General features: G+C 39.1%; 2 protein-coding genes across 3 annotated transcripts; both read right to left on the reverse strand.

The window, feature by feature from the left end:
• Window positions 1-84: 84 nt before the first annotated feature.
• On the reverse strand, window positions 85-6,298 carry mcrs1 (microspherule protein 1). Of its 2 annotated transcripts, none has more exons than XM_053316597.1 (14): window positions 6,143-6,298; window positions 5,203-5,357; window positions 4,874-5,012; window positions 4,603-4,767; window positions 3,890-3,999; window positions 3,658-3,766; window positions 3,356-3,494; window positions 2,513-2,570; window positions 2,350-2,378; window positions 2,029-2,121; window positions 1,855-1,937; window positions 1,687-1,774; window positions 617-744; window positions 85-522 (listed from the first exon to the last, which is right to left on the reverse strand). In XM_053316597.1, exons 2-14 carry the CDS (start codon window positions 5,355-5,357, stop codon window positions 436-438), a joined length of 1,383 nt encoding a protein of 460 aa, XP_053172572.1. In that variant the 5' UTR covers window positions 6,143-6,298; the 3' UTR covers window positions 85-435. The 2 variants fall into 2 exon arrangements, with proteins under 2 accessions (XP_053172572.1, XP_053172571.1); XM_053316596.1 differs by having other exon boundaries at window positions 2,513-2,588.
• Window positions 6,299-8,646: 2,348 nt separating this feature from the next.
• LOC128356147 (25-hydroxyvitamin D-1 alpha hydroxylase, mitochondrial) lies at window positions 8,647-15,202 on the reverse strand. Its single transcript, XM_053316595.1, has 9 exons — window positions 14,940-15,202; window positions 14,069-14,259; window positions 13,400-13,590; window positions 12,164-12,364; window positions 11,389-11,552; window positions 11,134-11,300; window positions 10,957-11,038; window positions 10,647-10,844; window positions 8,647-9,906 (listed from the first exon to the last, which is right to left on the reverse strand). The coding sequence occupies exons 1-9, from the start codon at window positions 15,171-15,173 to the stop codon at window positions 9,793-9,795; spliced, it is 1,542 nt and encodes a 513-aa protein (XP_053172570.1). The 5' UTR covers window positions 15,174-15,202; the 3' UTR covers window positions 8,647-9,792.
• Between the last annotated feature and the right edge of the window lie 5,055 nt (window positions 15,203-20,257).

The raw sequence follows: 20,257 nt of genomic DNA on the forward strand, positions 1-20,257 counted from the left end.
TGTACTGTTTCTCACAGTTCTTTGTTAATATGTTAAACTTAAGGTGTCAAGAGTTAATAGGACTGTAAAGACAATTTCAGAATCTCATGTGTATACAAGTTTAATATTTTGAAAAAGCTTTACTACAGAATTTAAATACAATATTCTGAAAAAAGTGGAAAAACAAGGCTCTACCATGAGAGTGTCTACATTACAACATGGAAAATGTCCAAACATCACCTAAACCTGTCACACCATCTTGCTCCAGGATTTAGCTGCAGCCTGTTTAAAATTCACATTTCATGTTAACATATCCGTTGTCAGTCTGATTCTTGGTAGCACTACTGTGCTAGAAATGAGCATCTGTTAACCACTGTTCTACACAGAGGGACAGACTGGATCCATATGCCTGCCAGTACGTCCTTCATGTGGATTCTCCTGCTGGATGGCGGACGTTCACTGCTGCGTCATCTTGGCTGCTTCAGCTTTTATTAGTGAGATGAGTTCCAGGTTAATTAAAAAGACGAAGCGAAGGCCTGCAATCTGTAGGGACAGATATGGTCAGTTAGAGCCACGTTTCACTCAGTATCCATCAAATATATCATGACCGCTACAGATTTAAATCATATCCACATACCTCCACCACTGAGTTGTTGTTGAGCTTCCACTTGTTGCCCGACAGAACCGGTCTGCCATCAATGTAGATGGGTCGTCTGCCCTCATTGGCGATGAAGAAATCACCATTATTCTTCAGTTTAATAATTCCTGGAAACATCAATACATAAAAAAACATTAATATGGTTGATTGTTGAGTTTATTGTCTGCAGCTTCGTGTTCCTAATCCGACTGTATAATCTGACTAGAATCCTACATGTACACAATCTTTTCTGCCAAAAACTGAGAAGTTTTGGTTAATTCACATTTCATTTGATTTTTTTTTGTCCATATGCTCTTCAGTTTTATTTGAGGTGGGCTAAGTTGGAACAAGGTGACGTCACATTCTTCTATGCACTTATCAGGAGTCAGCAATGTTTGAATCAAAATCTCAGTGGGTTCACAGTCAATCAAATCTTATCAAATGCCCTGCCTGGCACATTCTGCATGATTGTGACACTCTGTTTGATGTAACCCCCACAGATATGACTGCTTGATGTACAGTGTGTAGGCAAAACGTCTAGACGATTTAAACAGAGGATCAGTGAACATAAAAGTTCAACCTGTAGGAATGATCGGGATTATCTACCATCAACACTTCGTTTCACTGGTATAGAAAGACTGTGCCTGCCCAAGGGAGGGGTTTGAATGATAAACTATTACTTAATGTGACCAACCGTAGGAATTCACCCTGAGTCACAAGGTGTAGTCACAAGGTGTAGCCACAAGGTGTAGCCACAAGGTGTAGCTTATTGCTGCTAATGAAATGTTTGTGATGATTGATCACTGTGAATCTGCCTTTTGTACATAAAGATGTTCATTCCACCTGCCGGCATATACCTGAGAAAAGATCTTTGACCGACTTTCCCGATGTACAAAAGAATGAATTAAACATCAACTGTTGAATAATTAACTTCTTGGAATGTATAATTCCCAGACCTGGGACCTTTGGTGGGCCAGGAACTACAGCAGAGGTTCTAGATCCTGATTCTAACTAATAACAAATGATTTTAACTTTGCTGTCACAGCCTGAAAATGTTGAAGTTTATTCACCTTGTTTTCTTGATATTTTCCATGCAGGTCCCTCTAGTGACAGATCTACATCTATCTGTTTGTCCTTGGTCGCCCTGCCCAATGTTATCTGTGTGAACATGAAGAAAAAGACAATTAGCATCATACTAAAATCTGACGTAATGTATTTATGAACAAACAATGACTTACCTCTCGTGATCTCATGAGGTAGCGTACCATTCGCCCTCGTAGCGCCGCCAGTGTCTGGTTGTCAAAGTCGGGCATACTCATCCCTGGTGACAAAGACATGAACATAAATAAGTTACACCAAACTGACAAGACTAAAATGATCTGCTTATACTCGGTGAGTGAAAGCTTGTATACCTGTGATACTGTCCACAAGGACCTGCCAACGTGGCAGCTCCTGCTCTAACTGTCTGATCTCCCTTTTTTGGTGACGATCAGAAATCATCAGCTCTGCAGAGATAGAAAATCAAGAGTAAATACATTTATGAAAACAATATCAAGATGATTAAAGATTTAAATCTGTGTGTACAGCAACAGGAAAATCCATTTGGACATTTCTGGCTATAATAACAAACAACTTGAACCTTAACTAAACCTCACTGTAGTGTCAGCTTTGTCACAAATCTTCAAGTAATGAAGCTGAATAACAACTTGTGTCTTTCAAATGAAATTTCTTACCATGTTCCAAAACTTCGTCTCTGCTCTCCCTGTGTTTAAGGAAACACAAAAAAGGGATCAGCATTAAAAACTGATGGACACATAATACTCTAGAAAGAAGGTGGACTCTTTTACAACAAACTGAAATCTTATATGAATACTGTAATGTGAAAGACTGTCTTACTTTAACTTTACATCATCAACCATCTGCTCAGCATCAGAGAAGTTCAGGACTTGGTCACCTTTAGGGAGAGGCTGGACTGTAACAAACAAAAAAAACAACAGAATACTGAGTATAGAGCTCTTCACTTCATTAATGTGATTATTCAATAAAGAGTCATGTCATTTCCATCACAACTGGCCTCTATTAAAAGATGTTGACAAACTATTTTCCCGTATTTTCTATAATTATTGATAAGAGTACGATTTGGTCTGCTCTGAATACTGCAAATATTAGGTGGCATCAATAACAGGTGATTGAGGGAGGCATATTGGATATTTAGTGCTCAAGAATTTATATTTTTATTTTATTTAAAGATGCCTTACATTATTACATTATATGAAAATAAAATAGTTCCTACAAGTTTTGCCATGCTAAGATCCTAATAAAGAGTGAAAAAGTGTGGTTGTGCTTTAAGGGGGAAAAAACCCTTACAGTTATTATGTAGTTAACTCTGTCTGTTTAGGTAAAATGATTTGGTTTGTTTGTTTTTAAATGTTTGCATGTACTTCTGTCAGAACACACCCTTACTAGTGTTTATTTCAGTTAGACATGAAGAAGAGTCTGGTGTGAGATTAGTTCATTTCATAATGTAGTGTACTGTATCGGATTTCAAAGTGACTACTGACAAAAGTTTACACTTCACCAAATTTGTATTTGAGTTAAAGTGGGCAAGTATAACAATACAATTTTTGTTTTTATTACACTAATTTAGGATATTCAAGTGTTAAATTAAATGTTCTTCAATAAACTATTTTGCAAAGTAGGGTTGCCACATCAGGTGCCAAACACTGTAACTGCACTCACCACTCTGGTCATCCAGCAGGTAATACTGCTTTAGAAGCTGCCAGTGTACCAACAGACTTTTTGGGGTGCGAGATTGGTGAAAGACACTGGGGTGTTTGCTCAGGAGCTCCTGGAACACGTCCAGTTTGGGCTGACTAGTCTGTTTAATGACAAACATAATGCAAAGCCTCATGTGAATTCAAAATGCAGGAATCAAAGGTACGCTGTATTCTGAAATAAAACAACAGCTAACTTTTGAATTACATCTCAGACACTATTTGATTGGTGCACATCAGCTAAACTAAAGAAACAATTTCACTTACTGAACCAATCTTGGCCAGCAGTGCCTCCTCAGCCTGGCTGAAGAGAGCTTTGCTTTGGATTGCTGCAATGGCTTCCGGATGAAGCTGCCGCATAGCCTGCCACGCCAGCCTAACCAGACAGACAACAGACAGAACTTGACTGAGAGAAAACTCTAAGGGGAAAGGTGTAAACAAAAAGAGAAACATATTTTAAAAAGTGGGGGAAGGTAAAGTTGCTGCCATGGTATCTTACTTTGAGATGACAGGATCGTAGAGGAGAGCGTACCACCTCTCTTTAATTTCCCGCAAAGTGAAACGACAGCTGAACTTGACCCCCAAATGAACAGAGGTTAGGTCTGTGGTCTAGAGACAAACACAAGATTTCACAAGATAGTACAAAGACACATGACTGTGACACTAATCGCAGTTGGCGCTTTTCCACTATAGAGTTCTAGCACTACTCGGCTCAACTCGACACGGTTCCAGGAACGACCTTTTCCATTCCAAAAAAGTACCTACTCAACGTGGGCGGGGTCATCATAGCGCGGCTCCGTGAAACTGCCGTCACTTCGTTTTATACGCGACACAAACACATAAACAATGGAGGACATGGAGGCAGTGGTGTACTTGCTGCTGTATGTGGCTTTCTGTCACACACAAAGCAACAAACTTGAGCCGTATGACTGTAACGCTGTTGCTGGTATTAAAAATGCCGGGTGTGATTCTTGTGTGGGACGGCTCATGACTCTTCCAGTGACATCACATTTAGTATCGGCTTGGCTCGCTTGGAACCTCAGCAGAGCCGGTTACTAAAAAAGTACCAGGTACTATCCCTTGTGGAAACGCAAAAAAAACAACTAGTCGAGTCAAGTCGAGTAGTGCTAGAACTGTTTAGTGGAAAAGCGCCAAGTGATTCCTGAATGACATCCAACTTCCAACATCCGACGTTAAGCTGGTGCTACTCACCTGCAACACTGCATTTATGAGCAACAGATCATCAGTAGGTTTCCACCGGCCCAAGTCTTTGGTAATATGTAGAGGCTGCTTGCTTTTTTTCACTCTTTTGGTGATAGGTGCAGGGTTTATCACCATTGTAAGTGGCGGTGGTAGAGCTGTTCCTGATTTCGCCACCTGAAAGGGTCGCATGAAAGCCCAAAAAATTAAATCTTCCATCAATCTCATGCAAGCTTTATCTCAGTTGTGCTTTTCTGTGGGACTCTTTTATGGCCTTATGTACCTTTTTTCTCTCACTGGATGAAGGCTCGCTCCCCGAACAGCGGACAGGCTCGATGACGGGAGGACCTTTAACTCTACTGGATGACTTGACAAGGCTGCTTTCCACCAGCTCGTCATCAAACTTCTTCCTCTTTATTGACCTGAGGACATTATTTTGGCGACATTTACATAGCAATTCTTCATTCTTTAAATCCTCAACATACACACAACAGCAACACTACATCACATGCAGTCAGCAACACATCTATATTCCCATTTATAGCCAAAAAGCATGTTGACTATGCTCGTATACAACTGAACCATTACATTGCACAACAGAATAAATCAAACCTTGAGGAACTTCTGCGTTTGGGGACACCACTGCCAAATGCTTGTGTCGCTGTCCTTTTCACATCTTTTACTCCGAGTGACTCTTCGTCCTCTGATCGGCTCTGAGCACCAGCTACTCCCATCGGTGCACCAACCACAGGGTCACCTGCCTGCATCTGTTCAGTCACAACATGACACATATCAGGAAATAAGTTTTTAGCTATTATTTTCTGTCTCTCACATTTATGAACCTTTAACTTAACACTTTGTCTGTCTTATTAGGGTGTTTAAATCCACGTGAGAACATGAGCTTAGGCATGTTTCATGTTGCTCGCATTAATTACAGTCCTGTAATATCTAGCTGAGGCAGGTAAGGGGTACCATTGGTTTCAGGGACACGCCACAATGACACATAGTTTAATTAGCTTGGCCTGTCAGTGCTAAATTAAGGAAAAACCTGGAATCCGTCTGCCTATGTTGACCAGTGTTTACTAATCATATGTCATCTCTGGGCACTAAGTATCTTAATGACAGTGTGTCAGATAAAGTCAAAGTTATGAACAGACAAAATACATATCAAATCTATCTCTTTCATTCTCAATGTCGCTTTACAGCTCCGCGTGTGATCCGTTTTAGTTAGTTTGTGTTTTTGCCTCTGCAAGTCAGAGGAGGGATGAGGCTGCTCATCACCGCCTTTTGTTTACATGTAATCTTAGCTATGGGGCCTTTACGGCTGTCTTCAATGTATGATTATTTATATGGAAATAATAGCTGTAGCGACCAAAAAAGCTTCCCTAAGATAATAGTACATTGTAACTTTGACAGTCTTTCTATTTAGCCTACAGTATCTGGTCAAAATAATCCTAGTTTCTGTTAGCCTAGCTAGCGTTAGCTTAGCCAACATAACATAGATAATTAGCAGGCAAATACGACCAGCTAGCTACACTGTCGTGCGACTCACCTTGCTGTTTGTGTTAGATGCGTGGTCAGATCCGTTAATGGGAGTCTATACGGAGCCTATATGGTCTATATCAACACCCCGTTAGCTTCTTGACTTGGGCGGTTTATTTAGATAGCTACATGGCTAACTGACCACAGGTATTTGACGGATGCTTATTAGCATTAGCTCATCTGCTGCTATGTTTTCTTCTTGTGAGGTTGCACCGCAGCTTCACGACACAACACCGCCCCCTAGTGGAGCGGAGACAGGGCCGATCAAATGTCATGTAAGACATCAATATTTCTTTATATTTAAACTGAACACGTGTTCTTTATTGAAGAATAGGTCATGCATTGTAGGTTAGTTGGTTACACAACAGATAATTGTCTGATAAGTTTAAAACCAGTAAGTGTCTTTTGGTATTGGACCATGGATGTATTACAAGAGAAAAAGGACTCTACTTGCATGGCACCTTTCATACAATAAATACAGCCCAAAGTGCTTTACAACAAAAAGATGTATGCACCAAGTGCTTCAAATAAAAGGAACTAAAGGGAGCTTAAAGCAATGTTTTAAAAAAAGAACAGAAAAGAAAGAGGAAAGAAATAAAATCATTACTGTAATATAAGATTGAATATAAGAATAAAGATTTAATACAAATAGTAATAGTAAAAGTAGCTTTAAAAAATCAAGTAAAAATACAACTATTAAAACGTCCTCCAGGATCTTCGTCTTATCCAATACAGTCCTTTAGGATTCCCATACATTTCTAAAAATCCTACATGACTTTTTATCCCGTTTCTAAGAAAAATGTTTGCTTCTTATAGGATTTTCTCAATCCTGTTAAAAATTAGTTTTTCCTGTTGGTTACAATAAAATACCCCAGGATTCCTAAAAAAAAAATTCAAAATCCTATTAGACTTTTTATCCCCTTTATAAGACAAATGGTTCTGTTCTTGTAGGATTTTCACGGTCCTATTGGAAATATGCTGTTTTTTTCTCTGTTGGGACTTACATATTTTAAACATCTTAGAAGAGATTTATTAATTTTTTACAAGAATTACTATTAGGATTCTTATTCTTTATTTAAAATATAACTTTGTAATGATGGCTTTATTTAAACAGTGTTAGCCACATATCAAATGAGTTCCTGCAAGTTAATCAAATGATAATCGAGTGAAAATGATTTCAAGCCATACATTCCCATCTGTCTGTGTAAATTTTAACAATGAACAATATTCTGTAAACCTGTCATGTCTCACACAATGGACATAATCCAATCATATTTCAGCAGTACTTTTTGCTCATATGTGTCAAGCTTACGTCTGTTGTTACTCACAATTGTTCTTGCTTATGTCTGCTCCTGTGAAGTTGTTCTGTAACTGTTTGTCACTTTGATCAATCATAGCTTGCTCTGCTAATGTCACTCTGTGTTTTATACTGTACTTGTTGTAACTAACACATTTTTCAAACAGTGTTCTAAATTTGTTAACAGATGAAAACTAGCCTTTGGGCCAATTTTGGCATATTTACAGAAATGTTTATTAATATGCACTGTCCCTGACAAATTGACAAACAAAATAATTCATAAATAAATCTAAGAGCATCAACTGCAGACTGAAGCTTTCTGTACTAATTTGTACCATTTCCTTCCTTATGGTTCTCTCTGTAGATGCCTATATTACCTGCTATCATTGAGGCTGGAAGAAATGTTTTTCATTCACGTTACTGTGAAGGTATTGATTTTGGCTTCCCTGGGCATTTTAGTCTAAATTTGTAATCATGAAGAAGTCTCTATCAAAGCTAGATAAGAGAGCCAATAGTCTAATGTTTGATATCAAGAATCAACACTTTTTGTGATTGGGTGATCACTTCTATGGACTATGTGGAAGGATGTTTTTCTGATGATATGGACACTCTGTATGCCCGTGTATAACTGTCAGCACGATGATTAAATTAACAGAATAAATGCTGCAATAAATGTTTCAATCTGACAAAGTCAGCAGTGCATTCATTATAGATATGTATGGATAATGATTCAGTTCAGTATTGCATGATTTGATTGTAACTTTGGGTGATGATGTGACATTGTGAACAAACCTTTTATCGTAACAAATCTATTTGGAGGTGAATCTCCATGTTTAGATTAAACATCATTGCCCCCCCATCTGTTGGACAGGTTGGTCCAAATTATCGACCTACAGCTGGTGCACCACGGCTCCACATGGTCATGTCACACAAGAACTTTGATACTCAGTGTCATATTTCTTAGAATTTACTGCCTACGTGCCACGTGGCTGTTGGCTGGCATCAAACTAACCACAAGGTTGTTTAATCAGCTAGATCTGATCTGATATGACTAATGTTAAAGCAGAAGTTGAAATCCTGAATGGTGACAGAGGGGTATATTTTTCTTAATAAGACAAGCAGGCATCACACACACAAAACTAGAGGTATTATTGATGGTAACCGGGTTCTTGGTTAAGCTAAAGTCTTAGTTAAGCCAAAGAAAATAAACAGACAGATTTAACTTGAAACCTTTTATTGACATTTACAGTAGCAGTTTCAAATTTTTTTTAAATTAGAATAAATACAGAATTCAGATACAGAATTTTACAAAATGTCAAAATATCAGTCATAGTATGTTTATACATTTAAAAAATTACAGATAAACTTGCATTGTGCTGCACTGTTGAATTGTTGCACACATTTGAATTTCGAAGACAAGACTTACAGATTTACAAAGTATGAGTGCAGAGCAGTGGGGGGTTTTAAACCAGTGGCACCATGGATTTCTGCACAGGAATATTTCTAACAGCTGCCATTTTTGTGGAAATTTAAAAAAAAAAGGAACCCATCACTAAAAGTTTTTCACCATAAGCACCTTATGAAAGACATTGTTATCAACATGTTAAAAATCGAACTAGTATATCAATGAGAGCTGCAGATGTTAGAAACCGTGCTTTTATGCCAGTCTGAAGCTCTCCTAGTACTCTCCAATAATTTACAATGCACTGTGCGTCTCAGACTTCACCAGACATATAATGTCCCTGCTGGAAAACTGGAATAACATGTACACAAACAGTCTTGAAATGTAACATTTGCAGTACCAGGACACACAGGAAAGCATTGATACTGCTGTATATAGTTCAGAGTGTGGAAGCTTGTGTGATATATGAACACAGTTCTTAATCACTTTTGAGAGGGCTTAATCAGAAATATGCTTCAAATATCTGCACGTCAAATCCTACATAATGATGTGACTCACATTATGGATAAAATACAAGTCTGAAGATTATTTGTTCAAACATATTGGAGGAGATCACTGGCTTGCTCTTAGCCTTTGTGCAAATAAGCGCTACAATGGTGGTTTTAAAAACAAAAAGGACATTGAAATTTGCAGTAGCACCGCTCCCAGGGTAATGTCTCAGTGATGCACCTTCACTCCTCTTCATCCTTCTCCCGTTTGTCCATCTCCACATGTCAGCCTCCACAGACAAGGTTGCAGGTATGGAGGGCTTTGGTCTTTGATGTGTGGAAGGTTGAAGGTCCGCTCTGAACTGCTCCATTGTGTGCAACGGGCTCACAGCTCCTGTGGTAACTCCGCCTGCTTGTGCTCTCTGCTGCCAAGAGTCTCACGTTCACGTAACTGTACCACCCAGAAGAGCGGGTCATCGTTCGATAAACTGGAGGTTAATGACATTTTCAGGAACTAGAAGCGTCCGTGTCATGGGCTTCACGGAAACTCCTTCTGGGTCTGGCTTCACGTCAAACTCTATTAGGATCTAATGAGATCAGAAACAGAGAGGGGGAAAAAAAGGGGATTGAAATAAAAAACATCAGTAGGTGCTCATGATGTGCTCAGTGTTGGGCAGTGACTCTTATCTGCCTTTATTAAGCAATCTAATTAGTTCATTAGAAACTGGATATGTGATGTAAATCTTATTTTCTCATTTGTTAATTTCCTCCGAGGAACAGTACAGCAACAGAGTTTCTCAGAAACATTTCAGGATCTGGTTATGTAATAGCACACAATCTAAAGTACTTACTTACTTACTTTCATAAGAAAACATTTCAAATAATCTTTGTGCATGCAGTATGTAGCAGATGGTGCTCATTTCCATGTTTAATGAAGGCTATCACATTTATTGATAACAGTGTCAGGTACTTCTACCACTTTGTTATATATAAAAAAAAAAAATCTTACCTGTTTACTCACATTCATTTTTAATTAATTTAATTTTTTGGATTTACAGTCTTTTATTCCAATCCATTTACTTATAGACAAATAAACTGCACAATTCTATAAATGTCTGTAAATAAGCAGATTTCTATTTGTGCATTCAATGCCTTCTTATTTTATCCATTGAAACTATTGACTCAGCCTGGATTACCATCAGAAATGGTGCTAAAAGCTCTTCAGTAATCTCACTGATCAGCAAACACTGAAAAAAATGAGTCTTCCTCTTTTATCTATATCAAAGTAAAAAAAAAAAAAAAACAGGATCAAGTTCAGCTAACTCACCCTGGCAAGAGCAAGGTAGAGCTCCAGCTCAGCAATACGGCGGCCAATGCAGCTGCGTTTTCCCACCCCAAAGGGTACGGAGGCATACGGGTGATGAGTCTGGTCCTTGTTCAACCAGCGGTGAGGATGGAATTCGTCTGGGTTTGAAAACACTGCCGGATCCCGAGATGTTGCATAGTGGCACAGGGTGATCAAAGTCTGGATAGAAACATTAACACTCACATTTAGGCCTGTATGAAGGGTCTTTGAACTGTAACCATATGGCATTAAGAATGACTTCAAAGTGCACTAATTCCCTCAACACACTTACATTTTTAGGGATGAGGTAGCCTCCAACCTGGATGTCTCTTTCAGTGATGACTCGTGCATTGGCGGGAATAACAGGATACAACCTGAAAGACAACGTTTCATAATGTGAGCATGAGGAAACTGGAAGATTCATGATCAATTTCTTTAGGAAAATAACTAAAAATCTTTTGAATTATACCTTAGCACTTCTTTAACTGTGGCCTTCAGGAGAGGCATGCGGGCAACATCGGCTGCCTCTGGTATGCGACGACCCTGCAGTACAGTTAGCACTTCATCACGGAGTGAGGCCTGCACCTCGGGGTGACGGGACAGCTCATACAAAGACCAGGACATAGTGCTGGAGATCTGAGATAAAATAGGAAACATGAGAGATTTCAAAAATCTGCAGGACTGACAGCAGAATCCAGCGAATAAGAGGACAAAGGTATCTTACTGTGTCCACTCCTGCAAGAAGAAGCTCTGTGACGTTGCTGTAAACAGTCTTCATGGGCAGCCCTGTCCGGGACAGGAAGTAGGTCAGATAGCGGCCCTCCACCTTTTCTCCACTGGCCACTTTCTGTGCTTCTGCTGTCAGACGCTGGTCAATGTGACCTTTGGCTGGAGGCACAGAGATTAAGGGTCATTATGACAGCAAAGGTAAATGCAAAGGAACTCAGTAAGTCCTGAGGGAAGACAGTGGGAGTGAGACGAATTATAGTTTGACCATCACGACTGACAGAATTTGTAGAAAATATTTTAGTGTGTGAGGCTTCAAGACTTTAATCTCCTGCTTCCCTACCCTGTGTGGAGCAGGGTGATTATTTTAAAACAAAATGATGTTTGATTGTGATGTCTAAGATCTGCATAAGTCTGGATAAGAGCGAGTGTGATGACAACCCAATTCTGAGTGGAAACCAGCAACAGCCAATGAGAATTGAGGAGAGCGGATGGAAAATGATTACATAAAGAGTGGAAAGACAAGCAATATGTTCCACCTTCATGTTTGCTTTGGTTCCACGTTGTAGTGACATAGTAGACTGAAGCTTCCTTATAATTTCACCCAGAATGCACTAAAAACATTCCTGCTCACTGTATGAGAGAAGCATTTTGTAATTTCTGAACATAAAATGATTACTATTAAAGTTAGTATTTTTAAGTAGGCACACATTTTAGCTACCATTTCCCATGCTGACACCAAACCCAGGTGATTATTAGAAAAATTAACCTACCGAAATCAAACATGTAGTCCCAGCACTGACAAAAGATGTTCCAGGGTTTTGGGAACAGCTGGTGCAACCAACTTGGCATGGCCATGGTGAGAAGAGTCATCACAAACATGGTGTTGATTGACTGGATGAAACGTTCTGTCTCTTCAGGAACAACGGGATCCAGGCAACCGATTCTGGATTCAAACAACACGGAGGAAATACCTGTCCAAAAAAAAAAAAAGTGAAATGAGAAGGTGAAGACAACATGGCCTGAGAGAAGACAAACTCTGATGTACAAGAAAATAAAATCACATTTAAGCTACTGCAACACAATAAAGCAGCATAGAAATATAATTGATTATGGTTAAATAATAATTTGCAATAACAATGTCAGAGTAAAAATAAAATATTATATAATAGGTAATTGGATAGTTGGTAATCTTTTTGCAAAATTTAAAGTTTTACATCATAAGTTCAGTCATGTTCTATCAATGGCCACAGCTAAGATCTTGTCCTGAGTACAGGAACTCTTGGAGTGCCCTGTAGCTGACGTCCCTGGTTCGAGTCTGGCAAGGGACCTTTGTTGCATGTCATACCCATATCTCTCTCTCCCCTTGTTTTCTGTCAGCCTCTATGTCAGTGACTGTCTACTAATAAAAGGCAAAAATGCTCAAAATGTGTTTACACAATACAGTAATTCTGGCAACAGTAAATGTCTGAAAATGAATTTTTTTTCAAAATGAATGAAAAATCTAGGAGAGAAAAATAAATGAATTTTGGTTGAAGTGTTGAGAAACAAAACGGCCAAAGGACAGTGACCACTTTACATGAGTATGCAGAAAATCCCATTTTTCTATTGCTATATTCAATAATTGGTGGTTAATCTCAGCTGTTATAAATTAAATTAAGATCAATCATGTGCTTTTTGCTTCCTAGTTAATTTTGTGCAAACAATCCACCTAACCGAATTTTCAAAAGAAAGATTATTTGGTCACAAATTGCTGGCAATCCAAATATTAAATCTCAGCTAGATTAACTTAAAAGTGAGATAAAGGTCACTTCTTGTTTTGCATACTGAAATCATTGGGGCGTGTTGATACAGGCTTTGATAGTCATGTGTGTTTGAAATGTCAGCTTTATAATATATAATATTGCTTGCAGCATGCAGCTGGCCCTGATTACTAGTGTTTACATAATGTAGTTCAACATATAGCGATGCATGATAGTAAAAACCCCTAAAACCGCATCAAACCTTACCCTCCAGGCCGAAGCGATAGAACTCGCTGGAGATATCTGTGACGAGGCCTTGAGGATGTCTGCAATGGCGAAGTTTGGCAATGAGGTCACTGACCACGCTGTTCAGGGTTTCATCGTAAGCTTCGACCGCCTTCGGCCGCAGCATGTGCTTCCCCAAGAGACTTCTCACCGTCTGCCACTCCTCCCCCTCACTAGGCACACACACAATAAAAATCAACAAATGCTCATGTTAGTGGGGCTTCTGCATGTATTTCCTCATTTCAGGAGGATGTGTTTGGCTTTGCTTTGACAATGCAGAAAAGAACTTGATACCAAACATGTTATACAGTAAGACAGTCAATCATTTACAGTCTTCTAAGTTTGGCTTCTCTTTGTTACACTTTGTGAAATTGTAGACTGTAGTTAAACTAAGGACCTTTTACAGACTCCTACACCTACTTTTAAAGGGGGAATCGCCTTTATCTTTATAAGAAAATAAAAAAGGAGCTGACTGACATATCTCTGATTTGAATTAACAATGAATGTCCTTATTTGAGCTCAGTTACTTAATTTACTTGAGTATCATATGTAATAAATTACACTGTCTTTTGATTTGGGGCTTCTAATGTTTGACAAAGAAGCGGAAAAGTCTGAATGTGAAGTGTAACCAAGTAAGGATGTGACACTTACGAAGTCAGGAGTCCGTAGTGATGTCCTCTCAGCTTCCTGTAGTCCTTCCAGGAGGAAAGGTCAGAGCGCATGGGGTGCTGGCCCTCCTGCCTCAGTACCTGCTCAATGAGCGCTGGGTCAGCCACGTGAACTGTCAGGATGGGGCCAAAGCTCGCCTTCCACATGGGGCCGTACCGCTGCGCTCCTTCCAGCTGGGAAAAGAGACAGAAAGGTCTGTAAAAACCCCTGCAGGCTATGAGATGATTGACACCCTCTTTGGATGTGTTCTTCTTTAGTCAGGTAAAAGCCAAGACGCCTGCCTTTAATTCACTAATGTGAGATAATTATCATTGAAGATATATAACTTGTTGGTACAGTTTGATCGGCCAGATCTTGTTTTTGGCTTGTCAGAACGGTTGATAGATGGGAGCCAAATTAATTTACAAAGTGTTTATGAACCTGCTGCACAGTAGACCAGCACTAATTGAAATTCTTAGATATATTTTGAGTATTACGCATCAGTGGATAGAACATCTGCATCCTGAAAAGCTGAGATTAAAGTCCCTTTCCACCAAAACAATGTGCTTTGCTTAATGTTACCTCATTTGCATGTTTGAGATGTTTTACCATTCATCTTTGGAAGGGGGAAAGTTTATCTGTGCTTATTATTATTTTCCCTACAACTACCTACTGTATGCATGCACAATCCATTATATTTTCAGAAATGCATTCATTCAGTCCTGTTTGGACCTCCTGTGCACCAGTCTTGCTCCACTATGATGCAGCCTGTATGCATTTCCACTAAAATGCAAGCATTGCCAATATACAGTGTTTTAACAGGATGTAGCCTACAGTGTCCGGGCTCCTCATCCCTGCTTGAACTTCATCCTACCTGTAACTCGTGCAGCCGTGACAGCCCCCGCTTGGCAAACAAGTCCCAGGCGAAGCTGGCCACCGTCGGTCCGGGCATCTCGTCCAGAGTCTTCCCTGCAAGCTGCTTTGTCCCCTCCGGACCGGCTGCTGCTGCTGTGCCCTCAACCCACCTCTCCATCCACTTGACTAGAGGGTAGGCGCTCCGGCCAGATACTCTGAGAGCTTGCTGCAGCATCCTTCTCACTAAGATCATGGAGTGGTGGCCGGACGCGGCTTCCTTGGCTGTCGATGCTCATTTTATACCACGCGGCTGGGGGTTGTATTTATAACGCGGGACCTTCTCCTCGAACCCGCGGAGATAAAGCTGTACATTTTCTTATTCTGGGCCAATCATGGGTGTAAATGCGGCCAGGCCCCGCCCCTTCTGAATGACAGTGTGAAGGCGTGAGCTGACAGGAAGGTGTGTCCAATCAGAGGGCTGAGCACGGACCATCCCAGAGTCAGCACACGTGGAGCTCCAGGCTAAATAATACATGACTTCTCTGTTACTGTTCAGGCTTATCTCTCCTCCTGTGAAGCACTTTGCTCTCTGATAGTGCTGCAGACTGACATATTTAGAGTGATCACGCACTTGTGGATATATGTCTTGTGTGTTTAAAGACCACTTACCCCCACGGCCAATGTTATTATGGATCCCATTTATCTGAAAGAGGGAAACCAGGTCTGTTTAACAGTGATAAGAGGGCTGGAGGTTAGATTTACCTTAAAAAGACAGGCCAAAACCTTAAACAGACACAGCTGATATAACAACCAAAAAGTGCCACAAGGTATGAAAAGATCATACTCACTATTATGCATCACAAACTAATACTTTATGGATAAACTGGAAACACATGCAGGTATAGCCCGTTTTTTCCAGACCTGGTGGTGCTTTGTTTACCCTGCTACAATCAATTATTTTGCTGACTTGCTGGGTTTCCTAGTGAGGGAGAAAATCCTGACCTGATTTCATGTGAAGTGGAATTTGTCCAAAGCACCATGTGTGCAGACTGGGAAGTAACAACCCCGGGGTTGTACTCAGAATCTGCTGTGACATTTGCTCTCACATTTTGTATGCTCTAACTAGAAATATTAGATCACCCAGTTTCAGAGAAATACAGAGGCCTGACTTGCAAGCTCCACTTTGAAATACTAAGGCCTGATGGATGATCTCTGCACTTCCAGTAGCACAAATATGTTAAACCTCAGCATAGACTTGCTGTATTTTTCTTATCCATTATGGAACCTACAATGACTAAATCATCATCTAAATCTTTCCTGTTAGTTTTTTTCTGTGATGTTTGTGTGGATTCCTCTAATAATTACCCTTTAAGCTACTTTAAGTTATGATCACACTAGGTCAGTCAAATGCTACTATCCTATTGGCGTGCATATAAAAGTATGTAAAAGGGCAAAATATGTTGGTGCTTGAAAATGAGTCTAGTAGTCTTCTAAAAGCCTGCTCCAAAAATGACATACTGATTTGTCTTAATTATAATGATGTGCAGAGTTACAGTGGACCAGCTTATTATTTATGCAGGAGAATCCGCTATATTTACTACAGTGGACGGGCCAGCTGTCCTGTGATGTTCTAACTTAGTCATGAACAGACAAAGACGAGTTTTAATGCATGCATGACAAAAGTGATTAAGAGAAACGTATTCCACAGACATTCACACTCCCTGAGTTAAAGGATCACTTCTGACATGATATATGACATTTTTGATTTGTAGCAGCCATTTGTTGTTACAAGGCTAAAACACTCAGAAATAGACCTTATGCTTTCAGGTCATGGTCTTTTGGGGTGGTGGGTTAGCAGTCTCATGTGTCAGCACTTTGCAAAGGTCAAGTAAAGTCTGCTTGATTTATTTGACTGTAGGATTCAGTCTGATGAGCATGACCTAGCACTGGTTATGTAGACTGCATGTGAAAAAAATCTTATATACCTAACTAAAAGGAACTATTTAATGAACTAAATTTGGTTGAATAAAGGGTTAACGTGAAAATGATGGAAAGATTCCCCTCCCAGAGATTCACATAAACCTTTTAGTGTGCATTAATGGCCAAGATAATGTCAACAATGGTCAAGACATGTCTGCAGTTGTCTGCATGAATTCTTGTCATAACACATACACACCTTTATGAATTTCAATACAGAGGTTTTTGTGTTTCTTAACATAATGCATGTGGGAAAAAAACTGACATATAACTGAAGCAAGAACAAGATAAATAGTAGCAGTAAGACAGTGACATAACATAGTTAGGTTAGGTTGCAAAACGATAATCATGGATACTAAAGTTGATGAGTATGAAATCTATTCAAACACTTGACAACAGCTCAGACTGTATTGAACGAAGCCTCCAGGGGGAAAAGGGTTATATTGAAAGACCATTGTTAAGCACTACTGAATATCTGACTTCACTATTTGCTGTACCTGACCTAGACATGTGAATCAGACTTCTGTTTTAGATACCACAAAGCAAAGCGTGAGTTACGAGGATGAACGTGCAACATAGAGCAAAGATCAAACGTGCTCTCTCTCAAAAAACATCTGTACACCAAACACGAGACTTCCTGAGTGGAGGATGCACAGTTATCTTTAATGGTGACAGATAAACAATGACCTCTGAAATTTAGATAAACACATAAACAACTTCTAAGCAAGGTCACCGGTACAATGATGAGTCTTGGTGTAACACAAAGATTGCAAACAAATCAAGCCTAAGAAGTGTGTATATTTTCACCAGGCTGTCCAGGGATGCATGCACATCTGGAAGAAAAAATCAAACGGGTAGAAGTGTTTTTTCTTTATCTACTTCTTTTTGTAAGACATATACTTCTACATTTTTCTCTTGCACAATGGCTCAGACACTCATCTTCAGTTTTCCCTCCTGTTAAGTAGGCTGGTAATTTAAGACCACACAAGAAGCTGACACAGATTAGACTCTCCCCAAAACCAGAGAGACGAGGGATTAATATTGATGATGAAAAACATAATAAGAAATCCCATGAAAGAATGGTCTCTTTGTGCTGTCGTGTGGTGCGAACTGATGTGGCCCAGTTGGAGATCATGCTACAGAGTGGGGTGGGGTGGGGAGAGGTATTTTCATTTACTGTATTGGCTCAGTGCCCAGAAGGGAGGCCGCTATACCCAGACTAGTATGTTAAAGTTCACTGCTGAAGTCTACCTGTCTGGGTGGTATCAGAAGAGTGTCTTTGTACACACACACACACACACATACATAAGTGTGTATTTGCCCAGAGGTGCACATGAATGAGTGAGTGCGTGTCTAGTGATTGTGTTATGAGCAGGCTAGTGAAGATGATGTATATGGGTCAGTGACAAGTGTTAGCAAGATGAGAAATTAAAAAAATGTCTAAAAAATAGTTTTAAAAGCAGCATTAGGTTTATTAATATGTGTATTTTGTGTTTTTGTTGGTTTAATGTAATTTGAAATGACATTTGCAACATTTTCCAAGTGCTCCTGAAAATGTCCCATGGTGTAACCACAAAAGAATGATAAAAAATTAAATATTTGAATCGCCTACAGTGTATTTAAGTGCATTTAGAAAATTTAGAAAAATTACTTCATTTTAAAACATCAAATGAAAAGAAAAAAATTGGAGTATTCCTTCATTTAAATTTAAATGCCTTTGGTCAATAATGATCAGGACATATCATAAAAACAGCCATTCTTTCCAAATAAGTTGGGGCCAATGATGAAAAGGGTTAGGGTTATAATGTATGATTATGCCAAACTAGTTGGTGTGGTGTTTTATTGAGAATCTGAGCATGTTCAAGCAAGTGTAATGTAATAAAGTAAATGGTAAAAGTAATGGTATCAGCACTCTGTTGTCTTAACAGTTCAGATATTTGTTTAAACAGTAAACCAATGTACCTGTTTGAAATGTCCTATTATTTATAATTTATATGGTAATGGACTCCGGGCTCCCTGCCCTTTCTACATGGTATTTCAAAGGCTATGTTTGTTACATTATGTCTGTGGGTGCATAATACATTATGGCAATAGTGCCTAATCTTTCTTGACGATGCAACCCTGCACAGTGGGCTATCTTTTCACTGGCAGAAGTCATCAAGCTCCAAATATGCTCTAATGAATACATTATAAACTGGATGTGATTGAACACTATTAAAAGTGTGTGTATATATACACATATTATATAGTGTATCAAAATCATCTATTCATATTGTGGTTCATATTTGCCTTATTATTATTTTAATTGTGTTAGAAAAAAAGTTCAATTTTTAGGGTGTAATATTCAGGATGTGTTTATGATGATTTAGGTAGATGTGTGTCTATTAATGTGAGTGAAACGGTGGTGGAGGTGTGCATGGAGTCATTAACGACACTTGCCAAAATGCCTAACAGCTGCAAGTGAGCACACAGGATATGAGGATGTAGTAATGAAGAATAAAAACAGAGCAATAAAATTAGTGAATCATTATTTATATTAACCTACAAATAGTAATTGATTAAGATGGGTCAGGGTTAGGGTTGGGGTTAGTTTTTGAAAACTGATTAATGTAATAAATATAAATGAGGTGTTTAAGGTGTGGTAAAGGGCATCTTGAATTAAGCGTACATCTGGACACCAGATGTTCTGTCATATGAGAGAGACTTTTTCTTTCTTCTGTCGTTATGTGATATATGTTCCCTACAGTGGCTTGTGATAGATAATGAACTTTTCTTTGTTCCTGTCCTTTATGGACGTGTAAAGGCACGTCCATTGTATAAAATGAGTGATTACACAGAAACTTTAATTCCATGATTTCTCACTTAAATGTGTTATTAACACTCCTGCCTGGTCGTGTTTACAAAGAGATGTTAGGAACTCTTGGCAGAAAACTAACTGAATCAGCCTTTTTCTTTTCTACACTGATGGTTTCACGATTTCTTTAGTCTTAGCAGTAATGGTAATTATTCTGAGGGTGGCAACACAAGGAAAGTGATAGTTAAGTTATCAGCCTCAGGGAACATAAATAAACAGTAAATTCCATGGATTTGCTTAATTACATTTGAAAACATTTGTTTAGGCTTTATTTGATTATTGGTAGTATAGAGATGGACAAGAAAAGTGGGGAGAGAGGAGGGTGTGACACAGTGCTAATGTCCCTGGATGAATTGAACAATGGACAATGCAGTTTTGTGATATACATGAGTGTTCAAAATGGAAAGTATTCATTCACTGGGGAACAAGAACATGCTCATAAAATTCAAGTTGTAAACTCAGTTGTGATATTTCTGATGGAGGCACTACACAAAAGATATATACCA

The sequence above is a fragment of the Scomber japonicus genome, chromosome 3, assembly GCF_027409825.1.
Source record: "Scomber japonicus isolate fScoJap1 chromosome 3, fScoJap1.pri, whole genome shotgun sequence".
NCBI lineage: Eukaryota > Metazoa > Chordata > Actinopteri > Scombriformes > Scombridae > Scomber > Scomber japonicus.